At 42.4% G+C, this 19,521-nt stretch overlaps 4 protein-coding genes across 4 annotated transcripts; 2 read left to right on the top strand and 2 right to left on the bottom strand.

The window, feature by feature from the left end:
- The first annotated feature begins 10 nt into the window (after positions 1 to 10).
- On the top strand, positions 11 to 2,988 carry stmp1 (short transmembrane mitochondrial protein 1). Its single transcript, XM_034234266.1, has 3 exons — positions 11 to 182; positions 486 to 539; positions 2,412 to 2,988. The coding sequence occupies exons 1-3, from the start codon at positions 168 to 170 to the stop codon at positions 2,481 to 2,483; spliced, it is 141 nt and encodes a 46-aa protein (XP_034090157.1). The 5' UTR covers positions 11 to 167; the 3' UTR covers positions 2,484 to 2,988.
- Positions 2,522 to 3,868, bottom strand: LOC117558229 (small lysine-rich protein 1). Its single transcript, XM_034234265.1, has 3 exons — positions 3,741 to 3,868; positions 3,549 to 3,602; positions 2,522 to 3,449 (listed from the first exon to the last, which is right to left on the bottom strand). The coding sequence occupies exons 2-3, from the start codon at positions 3,549 to 3,551 to the stop codon at positions 3,213 to 3,215; spliced, it is 240 nt and encodes a 79-aa protein (XP_034090156.1). The 5' UTR covers positions 3,552 to 3,602; positions 3,741 to 3,868; the 3' UTR covers positions 2,522 to 3,212.
- A 140-nt stretch (positions 3,869 to 4,008) lies between these two features.
- On the bottom strand, positions 4,009 to 14,432 carry dhx57 (DEAH (Asp-Glu-Ala-Asp/His) box polypeptide 57). Its single transcript, XM_034234259.1, has 23 exons — positions 14,343 to 14,432; positions 13,877 to 14,221; positions 13,583 to 13,789; positions 12,541 to 13,415; positions 12,245 to 12,432; positions 12,031 to 12,152; positions 11,468 to 11,663; positions 11,230 to 11,354; positions 9,836 to 9,969; positions 9,683 to 9,737; positions 9,359 to 9,573; positions 9,133 to 9,249; positions 8,939 to 9,035; positions 8,305 to 8,478; positions 7,951 to 8,151; positions 7,487 to 7,763; positions 7,269 to 7,364; positions 6,964 to 7,047; positions 6,734 to 6,871; positions 6,471 to 6,545; positions 6,220 to 6,354; positions 5,938 to 6,138; positions 4,009 to 4,916 (listed from the first exon to the last, which is right to left on the bottom strand). The coding sequence occupies exons 2-23, from the start codon at positions 13,981 to 13,983 to the stop codon at positions 4,773 to 4,775; spliced, it is 3,963 nt and encodes a 1,320-aa protein (XP_034090150.1). The 5' UTR covers positions 13,984 to 14,221; positions 14,343 to 14,432; the 3' UTR covers positions 4,009 to 4,772.
- An 864-nt stretch (positions 14,433 to 15,296) lies between these two features.
- On the top strand, positions 15,297 to 19,390 carry morn2 (MORN repeat containing 2). The gene is made up of 6 exons (XM_034234264.1): positions 15,297 to 15,799; positions 15,907 to 15,939; positions 16,015 to 16,065; positions 16,154 to 16,257; positions 18,383 to 18,519; positions 18,922 to 19,390. The coding sequence occupies exons 1-6, from the start codon at positions 15,793 to 15,795 to the stop codon at positions 19,022 to 19,024; spliced, it is 435 nt and encodes a 144-aa protein (XP_034090155.1). The 5' UTR covers positions 15,297 to 15,792; the 3' UTR covers positions 19,025 to 19,390.
- The last annotated feature ends 131 nt before the right edge of the window (positions 19,391 to 19,521 follow it).

The raw sequence follows: 19,521 nt of genomic DNA on the forward strand, positions 1-19,521 counted from the left end.
ATAACGCGATAGTTTATTTTTTCGCGCATGCGTACACGTCTTGTTTATAACGGGCTATCTTCGTTAGCCAAGTAGATTGGATGATTTCGTCCGTCTAAATTGTAACTCACTGCCTTCTTTTGAGTCAGTATTTCGTTCTACTGCTGCCAAACCTTCGTTATTCCAACATGCTACAGTTCCTGGTGAGTTTAACTAACGTTGTAATGCATGACAGTCATTAACATTTACAAGGACGCGAAACTAGGCAAGCTAACGTGATAGCATAACTTGCTGTCAAAACTCTTGACAGTTGTAATGAACACCTCTCTACTGTAACGTTTGTGAATAGTGACAAATGAAAAATAGGCGTCATTTACCATCAGTTTAGTTAAACGTGCAATACAAGTCAGTCACTTTAATTGACCTCAATCTGTAATCATGAAATGCTACTTTATCAGTAAGTCGGACATGTTGGCCTCACATGACTTTTGCTCCTTGTCTTTCAGGCTGGCTTTACCTTGGGAAATGTCGTCGGGATGTACCTGGCTCAAAACTATGATGTAAGTTTTTTAGCGACGGTTTCCGACACATAGACTATACTTGTGCGGGCCGCCCAGGTATATTAACGGCCGCCCAAGTATATTTCGCGACCCATTTAGTTAATAATTGTATTTATTTATTGTATTCGTCCGTGACCACGACGCCATCTGCGATCGATTAACTTGTGGACAATGATCCCTCGCTCTACGCCTCCTGTACCCAGTCCCGTACTGGCCATCAGGAGGACCGGGGGGTTTCCCGATGGCCTGGCCTGTTAAGTGGTCTGCCTCACACAGGGTGACTGGCTGTCTACATGATGTGGTCTGCCTCACACAGGGTGACTGGCTGTCCACATGATGTGGTCTGCCTCACACAGGGTGACTGGCTGTCTACATGATGTGGTCTGCCTCACACAGGGTGACTGGCTGTCTACATGATGTGGTCTGCCTCACACAGGGTGACTGGCTGTCTACATGATGTGGTCTGCCTCACACAGGGTGACTGGCTGTCTACATGATGTGGTCTGCCTCACACAGGGTGACTGGCTGTCTACATGATGTGGCCTGCCTCACACAGGGTGACTGGCTGTCTACATGATGTGGTCTGCCTCACACAGGGTGACTGGCTGTCTACATGATGTGGTCTGCCTCACACAGGTGACTGGCTGTCTACATGATGTGGTCTGCCTCACACAGGGTGACTGGCTGTCTACATGATGTGGTCTGCCTCACACAGGGTGACTGGCTGTCTACATGATGTGGTCTGCCTCACACAGGGTGACTGGCTGTCTACATGATGTGGCCTGCCGACATGGCCACTGTCATACAGATCATAAATCAAAGCCCTTGATTGGTCTCTGTGTGTCATTCAGGCTCGGGATAACCTCAGCTCAGGTGAGGTAAAGGAGTGTTTAGATAGTTAACTTAGTCTAAGTTCACAGTGGGTCTCAAACGGTTTGGTCACCATTTATGTAAACACATATTTCCATTTGAGGGTGTCAGTGTTTTTTCATATTGGATATGTTATTGGTTATGGCCCTGATTTTATGATTATTGAATTGTATACAGTTCTGTTTCATATAGGTGTTCCCATATATCTAGTCTCTTTATTTGCCCCTCAAAGTGCACCAGATTGATGCATTTAACAAATCTTACCGGGGGAGCATGCCCCCGGACCCCCCTAGAGGATTTGAGGTCCACCCCCACTTAAAATCACATGGATAGGTTCCTAAATACATTTACCTTTTTTTTAAAAATAGTAACCCACGGCCATATGTTTATTTGTGGGTAGTAGATTTAAACTATAGGGCTATCACTATGGGCCCTGCCTGTACCTGTTCGCTCTGCCATCGTGTGAAGAGTCTGCTAACAAGCGACCAACAGAAAGGTTAATGTTATGCACATCACCTCAACAACCCCCCCCCCCCCCCCCCCCCCCCCCCCCCCCCCCTCTGCTACCACCACTCCCCCAAGTATATTTCAAATCTGTGGGAAACACTGAGCGTATTTACCTATTTTGAGTAAGTGAAGTAATCTGCTTGTCACACTGACCCCCCTCTACCGGACAAAGCCAGGTAGTCGGACAGGTGCTGCAGAAGGTCGTCATTTTAATTGGTAATTTAAAACTAGTTGATACCAAGTCAGTCCTGCAATACATCTTAGTTTTATAAAAGGTAACCATTTTGAGTTATGTTGATGCTGTTTTAGATATGTTGATTTAACTTTGACCAAAAGTATGGTCATCCTCATATAGGACACACATAATTAGAAACATCTTTCTATATAATAATAACTGACCACTATTACCTTCAAATTTGGCAAGGTGTACCTAAATCACTGACATCTAAATATGTGCATTAGATTGGATTGACCTTACTGCTTGTTCCTTTCTAGGTCCCCAACATAGCCAAGAAAATTGAGGCTTTTAAGAAAGACGTGGAGGCCAAGAAGAAGCCCCCAGAGTGAGCATCCGGACCATGATGCAAAGCAAGCAGATGCAACCCTGGAGAGAAACTATTTATTTGACATGGCTATGTTACAATGAGTACATTTGATAATGTAAAATGTATATGAGAATATTAACAGTGCCTGGAACCACACTTATTTCTAACCTTAGTTTTATAGGCATGTTCTCATTGTAGCCTATTTTTATAAGAAATTGTACAAAAACTGGATTTAAAGAATATAACAACTGACTGGTGGGAACACTTTGGGTCCAGTATGGCACTGTTGCCTTTTCTATGATGCACTCTGGTGTGATAACTTGCACATAACATTCATTATATTCACATTAGGTGTACACAATGTTCTTTAAAGGGAATTGTAATAAAGCATTCAGTTGTTCTCTTCTGTTGTATTCCACATAATCAAAAGGTTTTCCTTGACAAGCTTCTGGTGTAAAAAAGAACTGCCAAATCTTGACATTCGTGAATCTGAATTATTCAGCTTACAATAAAGTTGCTGTTAAGAAGTGTTTGCCTCGTGAATGAAGTAAAGTTCGATTGGCACATTTCTGTTTTTTGGAAAAAGACAATACATACATTTTTAAATCTGCTTTGCACTGGTTCTAGCACCAAGTACCTGGTACACATGGGTTGTCAATAAAAGTGTACACAAGATGGCACCATTAATGTTACACATTTTAGGCAAATATTTAGAATATTCATTATATTTGGCAAAAGAATATATAATAATTTACTTTTTCTTCTTGCGCTTTGTTCTCTTCTTATTTGAATTTGGCCATCCAAAGCCTCTGAAGTGCAGACAGTCCATTGCATTGTGGGAAATGTAGTAGACGTTCTCCATGGCTGCTGGGCTGAGGAGGTCCACCTCTGTCTTGGTGGATTTGGCACTGGGCGACCTCTTTTTGGGTGTTTTTGGACCCCTAGTTTTCTTGGCAGGCCGAGAACTTTGAGACCTGGATTTGGTTGGCTTGATAAAAGATACAAGTGTCGGTTTACTAAAAACTGGTTCCTGTACTTACTTTATTGAATAGTTTAAAATCACAAGTAAATATTGCATTTTCTTTACCATGGTAAAAGAAGTCAAGGTCACTTCAAATGTGGTGAGAGATTATTCACCCATCTGTAAAATGACATGCATACAGAGGAATGCAACAATTAATAGTTGATCATTTTTCTTTCAGATAGACAAGATGATTTAATCGCTATCTCGCTTCAATGCTTGAAATTGTCAAGTTAAATAAATAAGCGTATACCTTACCAGTTCTGGACTCGGCACGGCTGTAAGTGGCATCTGAATGGCTTCAACTGGGACAATGAGACCCTATTTGTGTATGCCTTGTTGTCGTAGAGACGGATCAGAATCACTGATGAATGTAGGGGTTGGCTTCAACAAGGTTGTAAATTCTTTAGTTGCATCCAAGTTACCGCTAGGCTAAAAAACAACACCAAGCTAACCATAGATTAGTGCAGAAGACAAAAGCTAAATGCTGGGGAAATCATTTGTTCAATAAGAGCCCACAGACAGCTATCTTTGAATGTTTTTAATTGTGATAGTTGAATTTGTCACTTTAGATAATAGGCTTTCAAATTCTTTGGATATCCTCACCAAAGGTTTCTGTTTTTAAAAGCCCTTGCATTCACTTTGTGAAAGTGTAGTTTTGACATCACTGTAACATCTAGGTACATTCAGTGAATGTAAACCAGTGGAATACCATGCAGAAGATCTTGGATTCTCTCAATCATGCAATACAAATAAATATTATTACCATAACAAGTATGCAGTCATTGTGATTATAAGAAATCCAATATGGACCCAAGAAACTTGTCAGTTGTGAGCGAGACACACACAACCCCAAAATAAAAATGCGCTGTACACAAATTATATCTGACATCATGTTTATCAATCAACCGTGTGCCGATCTACTGCACATACCGCAGTAAGGGCTTTATCCAAGCAATAATGATTTGTTGTGGAGGTTTGTGGATCATCTGCATAGAGCCATATTTTTCTTTAAAAGGCAATTTATGGTTCAAAAAGCCTCCATTGCAGCAACACAACAGCTTTGTTTTCATGTAAACTGATACTTAGAAGTACTTCAATAACAAGTCAAGTTCAGCATAAGCATTGCTGATCCGTGTGTGATGAATACAAAAAAAAGTTAACCAGTGTCAGGGTTTTATTGACCCGACATCCTTAATGGATGGTGTTTCAAATTGGTGGGAGTGATGCAGGAGCACAAAGACCGTTATACTGAAGAGCTTCGTACGTTGAGGTCATTGAAAGGTGGAGCTACTGTGTGGTGACGAGCTGGACGATCATGCCGATGATGCGGGAGCCGCGGGGACACGTGCACAGGTCCATGCTGGGGCTCCTGATCTTGTCCTCCAGTAGCTGGTCTAGCTCCCAGCGCAGCTCCTTCACCAGCTCAGCCACCTGCGCAACACACATGGGGGAAGTTAGCTTCTGCGACACTCGCATTTCGGGTCGATTGTGATATATAAAGGGAAACCGGCGTAGGAAGTGCCGTACGCACTTTCCTCACCGGTACGCAATGTTTTGTGAATCGGAACATTTCTGTACCTATTTTTTTTTTTTTTTACTACGTAAGCAACCTTCCCACGTGAATCCTACGCACGGCGTTATAAATGAGGCCCCTGGGGCGCACTTCATCAGGTGCCGGTGTGAAGTTTATTTAAAGTTAAACCAATAGAGAGGACCGTAAAGCGCAGAGAACTGGAGTTACTTCCAGTTATTAATTTGTATATTGCTCATGCATTTATTTATCATAATTTAACTCATATATATCTGTTTATTTCAACTTTACCTCTTTTTATCACTATAAATACAGAAAATGTAACATTACACAAATACTTTTTTTATAATGCTTATTAATACAATTGTATGAGATAACATAGCGCATTGCTTTCTTTATACTCCTTGTAAAGCCCTCTTACATATTTAAGGCATATTAAATAACGTTTCTGAAGTTTGGGCCATTTTAATTGGCTGAGTTAGAGTTACATCAAGTTACCATTTACATTATTCATCATTAATAAAAACATATCGTAATTTAACTTATGTGTTTGTAATGTCTTTTTTTTCAATTTCACATCTCTGTTCTACCCTATGAAAACAGATAATATTAATATTATGCTTATTATTACTATTTCATGTGACAACATATTGATTAGTGCATTGTTTTCACCATTGTCCTCAAAATGTCACTTTGCTATTCAATTCCAAATAACAAAGATGATTACAATGTCACTTTTGAGGATATGTGCAAAGAAAGAGCTTTGTAACCTGTGTATCCTTGTGACTATTATTATGTTGTTGTTTTGTTTCCCATTGTAAAGCGTCCTTGGGTCTCTTGAAAAGCGCTATAAAAATAAAAAATGTAATTATTTGTGCATATTAACCTAAACTATTACATCTGTTTACTGTTCTTCCTGACCTGATGAGAAGAGGCGGCAAATCGGATCCACCCGTCGTCGAGGGAGATGACAAACTCTCCCTTGTGCAGCTCCATGTGGACCTGCCCGCCTCCGAACAGCACCAGCGGGTACACAGACACCATGCTGCAGTCCCTGATGAAGACTCGGCTTGTCTTCACCTTCTCGTGGTAAACCAGGTACGGGCTGTTGTAGTGGCGAACCTGCGGCACAAAGAAGGGTTTCAACAGGCCGGCCACTCTACCTAGCTGCTGAATACTATACGTCGTTTCTTTTCATCTCACTGCGTAGTTGACAGACGACGGGTGGATGTGGACGGCGCCGTCGTTCTTCGTCATGAAGCGGAGCTCGTGGGCTTTGGGCTGCATCATCATCGCTCCTTTGCTCGTCATCTTGTAACTCCCCTGAGGAGATCGTACCTGCAACAAAGAGTTAAAGAGTGTGAAACCAAGTGTGTATAATAGGAAGGGGATCGTTTTGTAATGTTCAACACTTTCCTCAGATTGTTATTCCAAAGGACAGAATGAATACAGACCTGGACCACATTGGGATAGAGCGCAGCACAGAGCATGGCGGACATCAGCTTGATGTTGTCCGAGTTCAAGTTAGCCTGAAAAGGAATGATATATACCGTTATACATTTATTACATTCTCTTTAAGACTACGATTGTGGAGTAATACATAGTATATGTTTGCTTAAAGGCAGATTAAAAAGAAATATGTTGTCCTATTCTATTTTAAATTCTGCAATGATATTTTAATGTTTATTTGAACAACACATAAAACCCTGTGTGTTACCTCGTGGCCGGTGGCCTCCAGAACGCCATCAGTGCCCTTAGAGCTCATGCGCTCGATAACCCTGGCCCTCAGTCCCTCCTTGATGAAGCCGATGTCAGACAGCAGCTCAGCAAACTGCCTCTTCAGACTGGCGATCTCCTGCACAGGTCATAACAGACATGTTTTTAAGAAATGTATGATTTGGGGAAGTTACGATTGTAGAAGAGGCGCTTTGGACAGCACTGCCTCACCTGTAGGCCTCGTGAAGACAGGAAGTTCTCCCTGCAGTAGAGGAAGCCGGCCTGGTGGCCATTCTTAGCTGCGCAGCACCATCCCTGCAAGAGAAGGGTAGTCCATCACATCAATCATTATATCATTTATAGAAGCTCGGATAAAGGGATGGCTCGATCTTTTTCATGTCCAATTCTGATACTTTTGACACCGATTCCATTCAATTATAGTCTTTCGCCCTCTCTTAAACTTGTCACTAATACATTTGTATGGATGCACTTTGCTTAACACAACATTATTCTGTCATTCTGCTAGGAGTCAGTACCTTGTATGCCTGTACCAGAGCTAGATGGTCACTACTCGCCACGGCAAAGGCCACTTTCTTCTCATTGGCTTCTTCTCGCTTATCCCATGGAGACACCTGGAACACAGACACAGGACCAGATAGAGAAAGTATTTTTAATTAGAAACATAAGGTGTCACAAAAATCAAGTAGTTAGTTATGGATAATAAATCTGAATTATGATGCAAGCAGTTTCTTACAAAGGGCGATTTGAAGGCCAGACTGGCAGCGATAGTGAGTGCAGGGTCGAGGCAGCGGAAGATGGCGCCGAACAGCATGAGTTTCCCGATGCGCACGTCGACGGGCAGGCAGGCCAGGTGGTAGCCCAGCGGGGTCAGTTTCTCATCGTCAGTGAGGGCCCCGAGGTCCCGCAGGCGCTGCTTGGCTGCGTCTAAGCTCTCCATAGCCGGGGGCTCGATGAGCCGAGTGAAGACGGACTCCAGCATCCGATCAGCAAACAAGTCCAGGATTTTGATTCTGTTAAGAAGGGGGAATGGTAAATACTAGTATGGGGAATTCATGTTTTTAATATTCTAAAATCTGACATTGTGCTGGAGGTAAGGCCTCTCTGGATAGAAGACCCCCTCTCTTTTGTGAAGGCCATTTTTAATTAGCATTTACAGAGGAGGTTGGCATTGTGCAAAGAGCAAACAGATGGATGTACCGGAGGCAGAGCTGCTCTAGAGGCACTCTCTGGATCTCAGGCAGCTGCTGCTCTGCCAGCTGGTGTTGGAAGCAGTGGCTGGTGAAGAGGTGGAAGCAGACCCCCGAGGCCACGCGCCCCGCTCGACCCTTCCTCTGCAGAGCGTTGGCCCGAGACACCCACGAGTCCTCCAGGCTCTCCATGCTTTTAGTGGCATCGTATCTGAAAAAAATTAAAAACAGAAATGAGAAAATTCTACAATACTCGATCCACATCAGATCACATCTAAAGACAGAATGTAAAAACATTTACATACAGTTCATCTAAAGAGGTAAACTGATGTCTATTCACTTTAGCCAAACTTGAGGCCGTTACCTCTTCTCCTTCATCTTGCCGGAGTCGATGACATATACCACGTCGTCAATGGTTACCGAGGTCTCAGCGATGTTGGTGGAGATGATAATTTTCGTGACTCCCTCTGGGGGTCGGCGGAAAACTGCCTGCTGCTCCTCATTGGACAAGGTTGAGTGGAGTGGGTACACTTCACATCTATCAATGAGAAATACATCCACATTAGTTAGTACCCTTTGATTACTAAAGTGTTTACCCACTAACTGAGACCATTTGATCAAACCGTTTCTTCCTGAACTCTGGAGGCACAACATACAATTAGAAACCTGAAAATAAGCACAATACAGACACAAAGGATCTACTGTTTTCACTTCTATTGTGAACTGGGTCTCTCAATATTGTAAAGGCTGATTATTACTTCTTTTACCCGTTTGGTAAGGATGTTGTCCAACTTAAATGAGGACGATGTTAATCCCTAGTATACAAGCATTTATTAAAATCAGGATTGTGTGTCTATTTTAAATTTGTATAGCTATCAAGAAATTCAGGTTTGGCTCTTAAAGTAAAAAAAAAAAGAAAATGGCAGAGTGGGGAATATGAACAGCGATAAATAACAGGAATGAGGTTGCTGCAAGTATGCAGGGTTTTGGACACAGACCTGGATTTGCCCCTGTTGTTGAACATTCTGTTGGACTTGAGCTGCTCGTACAGCGTCTTGATCTCAGCCAGGCCTGGCAAAAACACTAGCACTGCACCTGGAGGCAGAACAGAATGCTACAGTTTTCACACTCCAACTCTCAAAGAGTCTTGAAATCTCCTCGACTATAATAAGTACTCATGAGTGTTTCTTACCTGGAGGGTAGTTGTGATTTCCATCTACAATCCACTCCAGCAGGCTCTCCACCAGGTCCATGTTGATCTTGTCCAGGTCCATCGCAGCAATATTCTTCAGTACAGACTTCTTAGTGTCTGCAAAAACAAAACACAATGTGACATTCATAACAGGCGGCAGCAGCAGCTTATTTAAGTTGAAGAACCTTTAAAACAGATCCGTTCATGATGCTAGTTCTAAACTTACCTTTGAATCGGACCGTGAGATCCTGCAGGCTGAGCTGCTGGTCTGGAATGGAGTCTTTGACAGTGTCCTTCTTTTGGAAAGACATGTAGTTCCACATGTCGTCGCCCAAGTCGTCCACCTTGTCCCGAGGCTCTGATTTCCCTCCTCGTCCACCTGTGGAAGACGAATTCTGTTTCCCTGAGCGCATGAACGGGCTGCCATCCTCAATGACATAGCTGTTAGAACAAATAAAATTGGCTTGAGTTTCCAGGAGACCTTAAGTTGAACCCATCCTTTAACAGAGTTGGATCAAATATTTGTTGGGACGAAGCTGCATGTACTTACCCAGATTTAGCAAGAGCATCTTCAAGGAAAAACTGGTCGACGGGGAAGGTACGACCTGAAAAGAGAGAAACGTTGAGAAAAGAAACAACCAATGGAATGAGGTGTCCTATTTGAACATGTATTCTGAAACAGACACCAGAGCTGGGTTACTACCTGGTATGTGCACTGTGGGACAGTTGAAGAAATACTCAGAGAAGAGGTTGGCATTAAGTGTGGCGCTCATCAGAATGATCTTCAGGTCTGGCCTCTGCATGATCAGGTCTTTTAAAACCAACAGCAGGAAGTCACTGACAAAGAGAAGAGGAAATAGAGACCAAGCAAACCGGTTACAGAGGAGTCAATATGTGACCTGCTCCATCGAAATCACATTCGCATTGACCCCAAGACACATTTTGAGTTGTATACTGTTGGAAAGAGGAGATTCCTAGCTGTCTAATGATATCAGGATTGTTTTTGTACTGCAAATATTAAGCTAAATATGTCACATTATATAATGACTGTCACCGAGTCGTCATTTTGAGAAAAAGGCCTTCAAAGTTTTCTCTTCTCTGGAATCCATCGATCTGATTGGTTATCAGCGGAGCAAATTATCAAAATAGTACGGAGGGAAGATATTTTCGTTTGGATTAATGGTATGGGGGAAGCTCGCGAGTCTGTGTGTGTGTGTGTATACGTGTGTTTGTGTATTTTTGCGTTTGTGTGTATTGTGTTTGTTTCCCGGGGAGAACACTCACGAGAAACACCGGCTGTTGTTATGCCTGCTGTGACGTTAAGTTACTCCGTTCTCCGCTTGTAATTATGCCGAAGCTTCAAAGCTGTATTTATCATCTGAATTTGCCCAAACAAGTTTAATATTCTGAAAGCCAAGACTTTGTTTATTTGAAATCAGATGAAAACAAACTGTAACGGACCCTGCCGTGTTATCTATGATTACTCTACGCCTTACATTCATAATGTCAGCCGGAGGGAGAGGGGCGGCGCTGCGGAACAGCAGAGTGCGAGGGAGAACTGTCTTCTTCCCTTTACAAGCTTCAAACATGTATTTATCGTGTGATTTTGGAAATAAAAGTTTCATATTCTGAAAGCCAAGACTTTGTTTATTTAAAATCAAACAAAACACCTGAACAACTATTTTTTTACACAAATCCACGTTTATTTTGAAATGAGCCGTTACGACTTCCGACTGATTCCGATAGAGCGGGTCACATATTATTTGCGACGGTTATGTATGAGATAAATGAAATTTAAAAAGATTTTAAGGGGAGACAATACAGGTTTTCAGAATTGTTATGTTCGAATATGCAAACGAGGCATTAATGTTACCTTTAGGTGTGTTTAAATAAACTGAAGTAACTCAAATGTGGGATTTGGAGGTTTTCTTTCCAGTCGACTGAAAGACAGCATGTAATGGAAGGAAAATAGCTGAAATATTCTAAATTAAAAGTGTTTGTCTGTAGTGCCTCCCCATAAGTGTCTGCTCAGATGCATTAGGAGGAGCGTGAAAGCCTACGTTCTGCACCATATGTGAGGGACTTGCATAATCTCACCTCTCCTCTGTTCGCTCGTGCACCTCATCCACAATGACGTGCGATACTCCTTTGAGGTCTGCCTCGCTCTCCAGTCTCCGCAGTAACACGCCGGTGGTGCAGTACAGCAGTCTGGTGGCAGCCGACTGAAAAAAGACAGACGCATAAAGCTACATAGAGCTAGGAATCATACGCAACACAGAAGTCCTGTCTGGAACCTTTGGCTAAAAATCGAGCATCAATTCAAATGTGGCCGTACCCGAACAGTCTCCAGGCGGATCTGGTAGCCCACAGAGTTGCCGAGATTCTCCGCTCGCTCCTGCGCCACTCTCTGGGCCACAGAGATGGCAGAGATTCGGCGTGGCTGAGTACAGATGATGTTGACCACCTGATCTGCCGGACCCCCTAAAGAGGCATCCAGAATGAACTGAGGGATCTGAGTGGTCTTACCACACCTGCAGAGAAGTTACAGAACAAAAACATTTAACAGTCACAGCAGGTGTATGAAGAGCTTCTTGATATTCACCAGTTATCAGCATCTTCATGGGGTTTTTAATTGATGTATTTTTAAGTATTTCACGTATGTACAACATGGAAGGAAAGGGTTGTTACTTAATCAAATATCATCATATTTTAAGGTTATACAATTTATTTTTAATGCACTAGTCAAAAAAGGGGTATTTTGCATGTATGCTTTAAGACTGGTGAAAAGCAAATATCCAAAAGAATTAATATTTCCACATCCTAGTATTATATTTGTTTGTAATAGCATTTTCCTGATCTGAGTCCTTGTGAATGGGAACAATTAACACCGAGACCCACCCAGTCATCCCGCTGACAACAAGCACCTGGCACCGCTCCAGCAGGTCCAAGATGTTTTCTTTTTCGTTCCAAGCGGGCAGTTTCCTCCTCTGCTCCAACATGGACCTGAAACGCCCCGATGACTGAGTGGACAGAGGGATGGAAGAACAGCCGTGAGTTATAAAACATACATCATGTTGGATAGAATACGTTGGTAAGATGAGTTGTCCTTTACCTGCTTCTTCTTAAACTCCCGGCACAGCTTGCCATTTTCTTTCTGCATGTTGTCTATCTTCATGTTGTGCTTATTCACCATCTTCTTCCTCAGGTTGACGTAACTCTCAGTCTCGACTGGAACATCCTCCTCATCTTCGTCGTCCTCGTCCTTCTCATCCAGCTCCTCTGCCTCCACTTTCTCTTTCACTTTAAAGACAGAGATAGCACTTCAACTCTTACACACATAACATATAATGCTGAGTATTATTTGGTGCAAAACATTTAGAATAAATAGGGGAAATCGTTTTGACTCACAATCAATGTGTCTCTGGTTGGTAGGTGGTGCTGTCCTCCTGCTGTTGGTACTACTGCTCCTGCTGTCCTCAGTAGCGTTGCTCCTCACGCTCTTACTCTTCGCTATGGGAAGAGAGGGTCGAGGAAGCACCAGCACAGGCGGAGGCGTGCTGTATTTGTGATGCTGGACAGCCAGCAGTTCCTTGATCGCAGATTCATCTTCACACATTGTGATCAGAGTGTAAACGACAGGTTCGTTGCTCTTTGCTGCGGCCAACGCTTCTTCGAACAATTTTTCCGTCACGCTGAGCCTCCCCGCGGCCCCTAAAGACACATCGGTGGTGCTGAAGGCGACTATTGGTGCCTGAAACGGGTAACGGTTTCCTTTGGGAAAACGCACCTCTAGTTCATACTCATTAGGGGAAAAGCTGTTGAAGCCAGGCTGGCTCGGGCCCTGAAAGTCTGGGGAGCCAGATCTCCCTTTAGTGGGGAGCTGGTGCTTGAACTTGCATTTGTCCCCAAAGCGACAGCCTTGCCCTTTCAAAAAGAACCGGCAGACATCTCGGATGTGAACAACTCCTTCACCACCTCGACCATGCCTGCCATTCTTGGCTGCGTTGTCAGAGAGGAATGAGAGGTCCAGGGTTACAGTCCACACTGTATTGGCAATGCGCTCGTTGAAGCGCTCACCGTAAATGGCAGCGAGAGCCAGAGCTTCCTCCTGCCTCTGGCTCAAACACTCATCCCTAGGCACCACTTCAAGACCATCAGGAGAAACAGCTTTCTGGCCGTAGCGCTCACTGAAAATCTGGAGGAGGAGCTTTTCCAGAGTGGACCCAAATTCCCCTCCACTAGCCTCCAATGCCTGCTTGCCACGCTCCCTGTCAAAGCCATACCTACAGAAAAGAACAATAAGAAAATAAATGTTTAGGGTTATTAGGAGTCAATCGTTTAGCTGTATCTGAACCCTTTTTCCTAATCTTCTCCAAAGTTAGGTTCTTAAGAGCCCAGCAGCAAAACACTGGCTTCAGATGAAAAGCAGGATAACAAATATGTGCACTACCTGCAGAGTTTTCCTATGGCGAATAAGGAGAGGATAGGTTCAGGGGTAGGCCGTTCCTCATCAGACGACTCGGTCAGATACACCGGGCTCTCTGCCTTCTCCACAGGCTCATCAGTAGTGGCCCAAAACTGGCCCTCGTCACGGTGGTCCAACTCATCAATTTCCTCTTCATCCTCTTCTTCTTCAGAATAATCTGAATCAGATTCACTGAGGCAGATAGAATGATATGATTACTTGTGGAATGGAAAAGGAAAGCTATCTATATAATTGATATATTTAGTAGAATGTACTTACTCGTATGGCTCATCAAAGTCCCGGGTCTGCAGATTCCGCAGCAGCTCCTTGAGTTGTTCTTGGTTCTCAGTAGTCATGAAGATCTTCTGCATGGGCATGGTGCTCATCTCCGGCCGGATGCTGTCATCTGGCTTTGGGCTTGTTCGTGTCCTCGCCAGGGACCTTGGGAGAGGCTTGCTGCTGCTTTTCCCACGATCTCTTCCTCGACCGCCATCCCTTCCGCCACCACTGCTTCCGCTACCACGACCGCCACCGCGGCCCCCACCACTGCTACCACCTCGGCCCCCGCCACCTCGGCCACCGCCACCTCGGCCACCGCCTCCGCCGCCCCGTCCTCTACCAGGTCTGGTCATTCAAGAGAAAGGGCGGAGAACAAGAGAGATTCGGGTGAAAAGGGGATTCAGCTGGAAATGAGCAAACTATGAGAAAGTTCAAATCTGATCATTAGTTCCTTCACTTGACATACCTGCTTGGACGAGAGGGTCCGGAATCAAGACTGAAATCATCACCGTCATCATAGACGCAAGCTCCTCCTTTACTTCCACCTCCACCGCCACCGCCACCTCCACCTCCACCGCCACCTCCACCTCCTCTTCCTCCTCCTCCTCCTCTTCCTCCTCCTCTTCCTCTTGGCTTGTTAAACTTCCCCCCTCCTCTGTTAGGCTGCCCACCTCTTCTCCTTGCATTCATTTCTCTGTCAAAACACATACATAAACACATCCATCACAGATGACATATTTGGAGCAATTTGCCTTAGAATTATCATCAACAAAACATTCTGGATTGCCTAAAATATACAGCTGTTACACATTGTACTCACGTTCTGTTATTGTCCTTTCATAGTAGCAAATAATCTGTGAAGAGAGACATAAAATGCATCGGTTGAGTAAAATCTTCTGGTATACAATAATCCTGGACGAGCCAGAGAGAGCTGCTAGTTGCGATACCGGGCAAAAATCTACTGCAGTGCACAGAGCAGCACATCGTTGTAGTCTGGGTGGCTCGTTGTGGCACTTTAGTTCAAGCGCGAGCAATGAGATGGTGACTGACACACAGCGCTGGTGGCTACAATTATGCAACCAAACGGAGCATACCGACTTAACAACCCAACAAAGGCAAAGTCCATTTACCGTCCAAGCCTGGCGGACTGACAACGTTCTTAGATAGCAAGTTATGAAAGGACAACATGTAGCTGGTATTAGCAATAACGTGGTTGTGTGTCATAGTGTGGCACGTCAGAAAGTAAAGTGCATCAAGCTTCCACTAGCTAACATGCTAACAAGCTAGCAAGCTCACTTCTGGTTTAACAAGCTAGCAAAGAGAAGCTTTCTCATTAGTCAAGACGGATGTATTTAATGCTAAAGAATATCTTCAACAATTTTATGTTTATTATACGGGATAAAACGCATACATACTTGAAAAAACTTTACTTTCATAACTAGTATGGACTAACCTGAGGCTGCTGTTTCGACCGGTTCCGACCACCGGTAGCCTGCTTCTCCTTCATTGGTCTAAAACTTAGAGGTCAAAGTGTTCTTCCGGTGTCCGGTGACAAGGAAATAAACAACAAAATATTATATTTTAATTAATATTTGGCGGTGGTTGGACTAAAATTAAAAGTTGAGTTTCCTATTCAGCTAAATTAAATTGTTATAACAATAGTAACACTGTTTATGAAACAACAGAGCTGTTAAGAAGCCTGTTATGTTCGGGATTTTGTAACTATGGCAACTGCAGTTACAAGCTAACACAGAAAACGGCGACAGGGAAATAAACAACAAAATATGATATATTAATTCATATCTGGAGGCGGTTTGACATGTTTTGGGGTGATAAAGTTAACTAATATAGCACAAACATTTTTTACTTTCCTCATCCCTTCGCAGCGTTTCCTGTCGAATCTGATAACATCTCTTATGTCTGGTGGGTTTGATTGTGAATAGTTTCTAATAACACAGACCCAGCACACACACATTTCCTTTTGTCTTGACAGTTTTTTGTCTTATGTTGTACTTTTTTTTAACTTTCAGACATTCAGGAAAGTGAAGATGTTAAAACTCAAGGTAAATATTATAGTTTCATACGTGCAAATTCTGCATCTATCAGTTAAGGTTCTTAAAGTAACTTTTTGTTTACAGGCGAAGGACCTATTAAAGTATCCTACATTTTTCCCAATGGGGACAAATATGGTGAGTAATAACTTATCCACTGATTCGGCAGATCCACATGTACAATACAGCTACATAGGTGTGTGTGCGTCTCTTCTCTTTTCCACAGAGGGGGAGTGCAGCAGGTGTGCAGGTGTTATGATGAGAAGCGGTACCGGTACACACACCTCCGCAGGGGGAATCATATACACAGGAGAGTGGCTGGAAGACAAAGTATGTATTTACTTATTTTGATGTCTGTTACGTGACTTGATGGTTGTATTTGCTATGCTTGAATGCAAACCCACCACATTTCCTAAATAGAGCAAAAATACATACGACTTGTGTGTGTGTCCCTTTGTGGTACTTGTGGGTCTCTTTGTGGTCATTTGGGGTCTCTTTGTTTTGTGTTTCTTTCTAGTTTTGTGACTTTTTGTGGTTCTTTTATGTCACTTTATTTTCATTTTGTTTCTCTATGTAGTGTGTGTCTACTTGTGGTCCATTTTTGTCACTTTGTATTCCTTTTGTGTCTCTTTGTAAGCGTTTGATAAGTATTTAGTTGTCTGTCGTTGTTACGTGTCCATTTTTGGTCATTTTGAGTCTCATTTATGCAGGGCCGTTTCTTCCTATAGGGCATAGGGCCCCCGCGGCCACTAGGGGGCCCCCAAGCTGAAAGTATTTTTTTTTTTTTTTTTTTTATTCATCCGAAAAACAAAAAAAGTGTAATTCATACACACAAAGATGAACAAAATTAGTAGAAGCGGGAGGGCTGAAGCATAGCTTGTGGAAAGTAGCCCTCCCGTGCATCATCCTAATACAGCGGCATTATTGCGTCAAAAACGTATAGAAATGAAGGAGTACAAAAAAATAAAGAAAACAGGAGAAAAGATTAAATAAAAGTTAGGGCAGGTAAACAATAAATGGATATATATATACGAAAACTAGATATAGGGTCATTTTCTGCACATGTCTATAGCAGTTTCAACTATCTTTTTTTGGAAATTTGCCAAACATGCACTTGGCAAATGAATAATAATAATATATGCATAATTGCATATAAACATTGTGAACACTTATTTTCAAGTGACTATTTTTACATTCATATGTTCACGCTGTGGTTTGGAACTGCTTTTGAATGTTATTAGGCATTTTGTTATGGAAAATGTTGTGCATAATCAGTACTGTTTTAAGCTCAACACATTTTAATAGATTGAGTTTTTTTAAATATGGGAGTTGTGTGTTCATATTTACCAACATCACAGACTATTCATAATACTTTTTTTTGGGATGTTATTATTTTTTGTAGATTTGTTGAGTAAGTGTTTCCCCATATTTCGGAGCAGTATTAAAGGTAAGGGAGAAATAGACTGTTATAAAGAGTATATTTTCTTCAAGAATGTTCTTAGTATGATACAAAATACCTATTGTTTTTGACAGTTTAGTCTGTACATAATTTATATAGTGCTTCCAATTGAGTTTTTCGTCAACAAGCAGTCCTAAAAATGTACATGCACCAACTTGTTCTATCTCTGTATTGCAAATCCGTATAATGCAGTCATTTCTACTCTCAGACTTTGTATTGAATAACATGTAATTTGTTTTGGCCACATTAAGGGATAATTTATTAACTGCAAACCAGTTACATAGTATTTTTAATTCTGCATTAACAATTTTAACAAGATCGCCAAGATTATGATGGGAGCAGAGAATTCAAAGTTCAGGTTCAGCCTCAATATATTTGGGGAGAATTAAAATGAGCCGTCTTTATTTGTAGACTGCCAAGCCCCCTCCTGTGAGTGTTCGGTGAAGCATTATATGCTTACAAATCCAATGTAGGACTAAACTGCAATGATAGCAAAGCTGTGGCTTGGGTTTTTGGGGTAATAAAGTCCAAATCATTGTTGGGCTGACAGCTGAGAAAATGCTGCATCTCTTGCATTTATTGACATAGAGGAGCCTTATTGTTTACCTTTTTAATATCATTTTTTGTAATTTTCAATTGCTTGGTTTTCGTGAAATTAGCCTGTTTTCCTATTAAAGTGTAACAGATTGATGCATCTCCACAGATCATCTTAAAGGCTTCGGAATCCCCCCCATTGTAGTTTAAAAAAACTGTCAAAACTAGGGCCCCCAAACAGCATCTTGCATAGGGCCCCCAAAAAGCTAGAAACGGCCCTGCTTTTATGCTTCCTGTGCCCAAGTTTACAATCCTCCTTGTTGGTACGTTTCTCTACGAGTGACATTTTGCAGTTGAAGACATTGGGGCCCTGACACTTTCGACCCCTAAGCCTGCGACTAATAGTCCAGTTCAGCATCCATGTCTGTGGTTAGTCACACATGAACACTCTCTTTCTCACAGATGCATGGCAGAGGGACCCTGAATCATCCCTCTGGAGCACTCTATGAAGGAGAATTCAAAGACAACATGTACCATGGCACGGGAAGATATACCTTTCCAGATGGCTCTACTTACAAGGGTCCCTTCAACAAGAACAGGTAAGAGGCACTTACACCTACTGTGTAATCCGTTAATTTGTTTCTAGAAAGGGCCATGTACAAATGATTGTTATCTTGCACTGTGTCTAATTTATAAGCAGTGGTTCGGGTTAGCCTGTTTATATAACCAGAATAAAGCATAAGATGCCCCAGTTGTAGATTTCAAATGTACTAAGTGCCTTAGTGACGATAATTTTGACATGCAGAGTTTTAGAAATTAGCTCCTTTAACCAATTTTCTTTTAATTTCCACTTGAGTAGTTTAAAAACTGGATAGAACATCTTATTCAATATAAATAAGTCATTTAGGTTGGGATATAAAATTTAGATCCAAGACATGATGTTCAAGTAATGTTATTTACCTTTTGGCTACAATATCCAATGTGAGATTTTGTGTTTCTAGGTTGGAGGGCGACGGGGCGTTCACTGACACACAGGGACTGGTATGGACGGGGGAGTTCCACGGGAAAGCAGCGCTGGGCCTGAAAATGCTGCACAACATTTAGGCAAAACATCATTGTACTGGAATGTCTGAATCACTATGATCTACATTCAAATTAAATTGTATAGGAAAAGACTCATCTAAAAGTACTTATTTTTTCTGTACTTCATTCTGACAGAAAGACCTGTATTTCTACAAAGAGCTTAAAGGGGCCCTATCATTTCATATATGTATTTTTTGCCACTACTGTGACATATTTATGCTTTAATGTTGAAAAAAGTATGTATTATTCCTCATACTGCCTGTGCTGCAGCACCTCTTATCACCCTATGTCTGAAACCAGACAGCTAGCCTTATAATAAGCATGTTTGCTGCAGTTATTTAATTGCTTTTACCATACTGTATATTGAAGGATACAAACAGGGCCTTTTTACATCATTACACCACCAGCCAAACACAAAGGGGGATATGTTAACGTCCCCTTTCACACAGCTGTACCCGCTCTAGTGGAACATTTGCCTGAGGAAAAGTGTGACGCGAGTGTGGGGTCATTTTGGTCTT

This window comes from Gymnodraco acuticeps, unplaced genomic scaffold, assembly GCF_902827175.1.
Source record: "Gymnodraco acuticeps unplaced genomic scaffold, fGymAcu1.1, whole genome shotgun sequence".
NCBI lineage: Eukaryota > Metazoa > Chordata > Actinopteri > Perciformes > Bathydraconidae > Gymnodraco > Gymnodraco acuticeps.

Coding starts and splice junctions, on each gene's coding strand:
- dhx57 (XM_034234259.1), bottom strand. CDS start 13,983: ATGAGCACCATGCCCATGCAGAAGATCTTCATGACTACTGAGAACCAA. Junction 6,872..6,963: donor TGTCTTCACGAGGCCTACAG/GTGAGGCAGTGC, acceptor TGACCTGTGCAG/GAGATCGCCAGTCTGAAGAG. Junction 6,546..6,733: donor TGGAGGCCACCGGCCACGAG/GTAACACACAGG, acceptor ATTCCTTTTCAG/GCTAACTTGAACTCGGACAA.
- stmp1 (XM_034234266.1), top strand. Junction 540..2,411: donor ACCTGGCTCAAAACTATGAT/GTAAGTTTTTTA, acceptor GTTCCTTTCTAG/GTCCCCAACATAGCCAAGAA.
- morn2 (XM_034234264.1), top strand. Junction 16,066..16,153: donor TCCCAATGGGGACAAATATG/GTGAGTAATAAC, acceptor TCTTTTCCACAG/AGGGGGAGTGCAGCAGGTGT. Junction 16,258..18,382: donor GAGAGTGGCTGGAAGACAAA/GTATGTATTTAC, acceptor TCTTTCTCACAG/ATGCATGGCAGAGGGACCCT.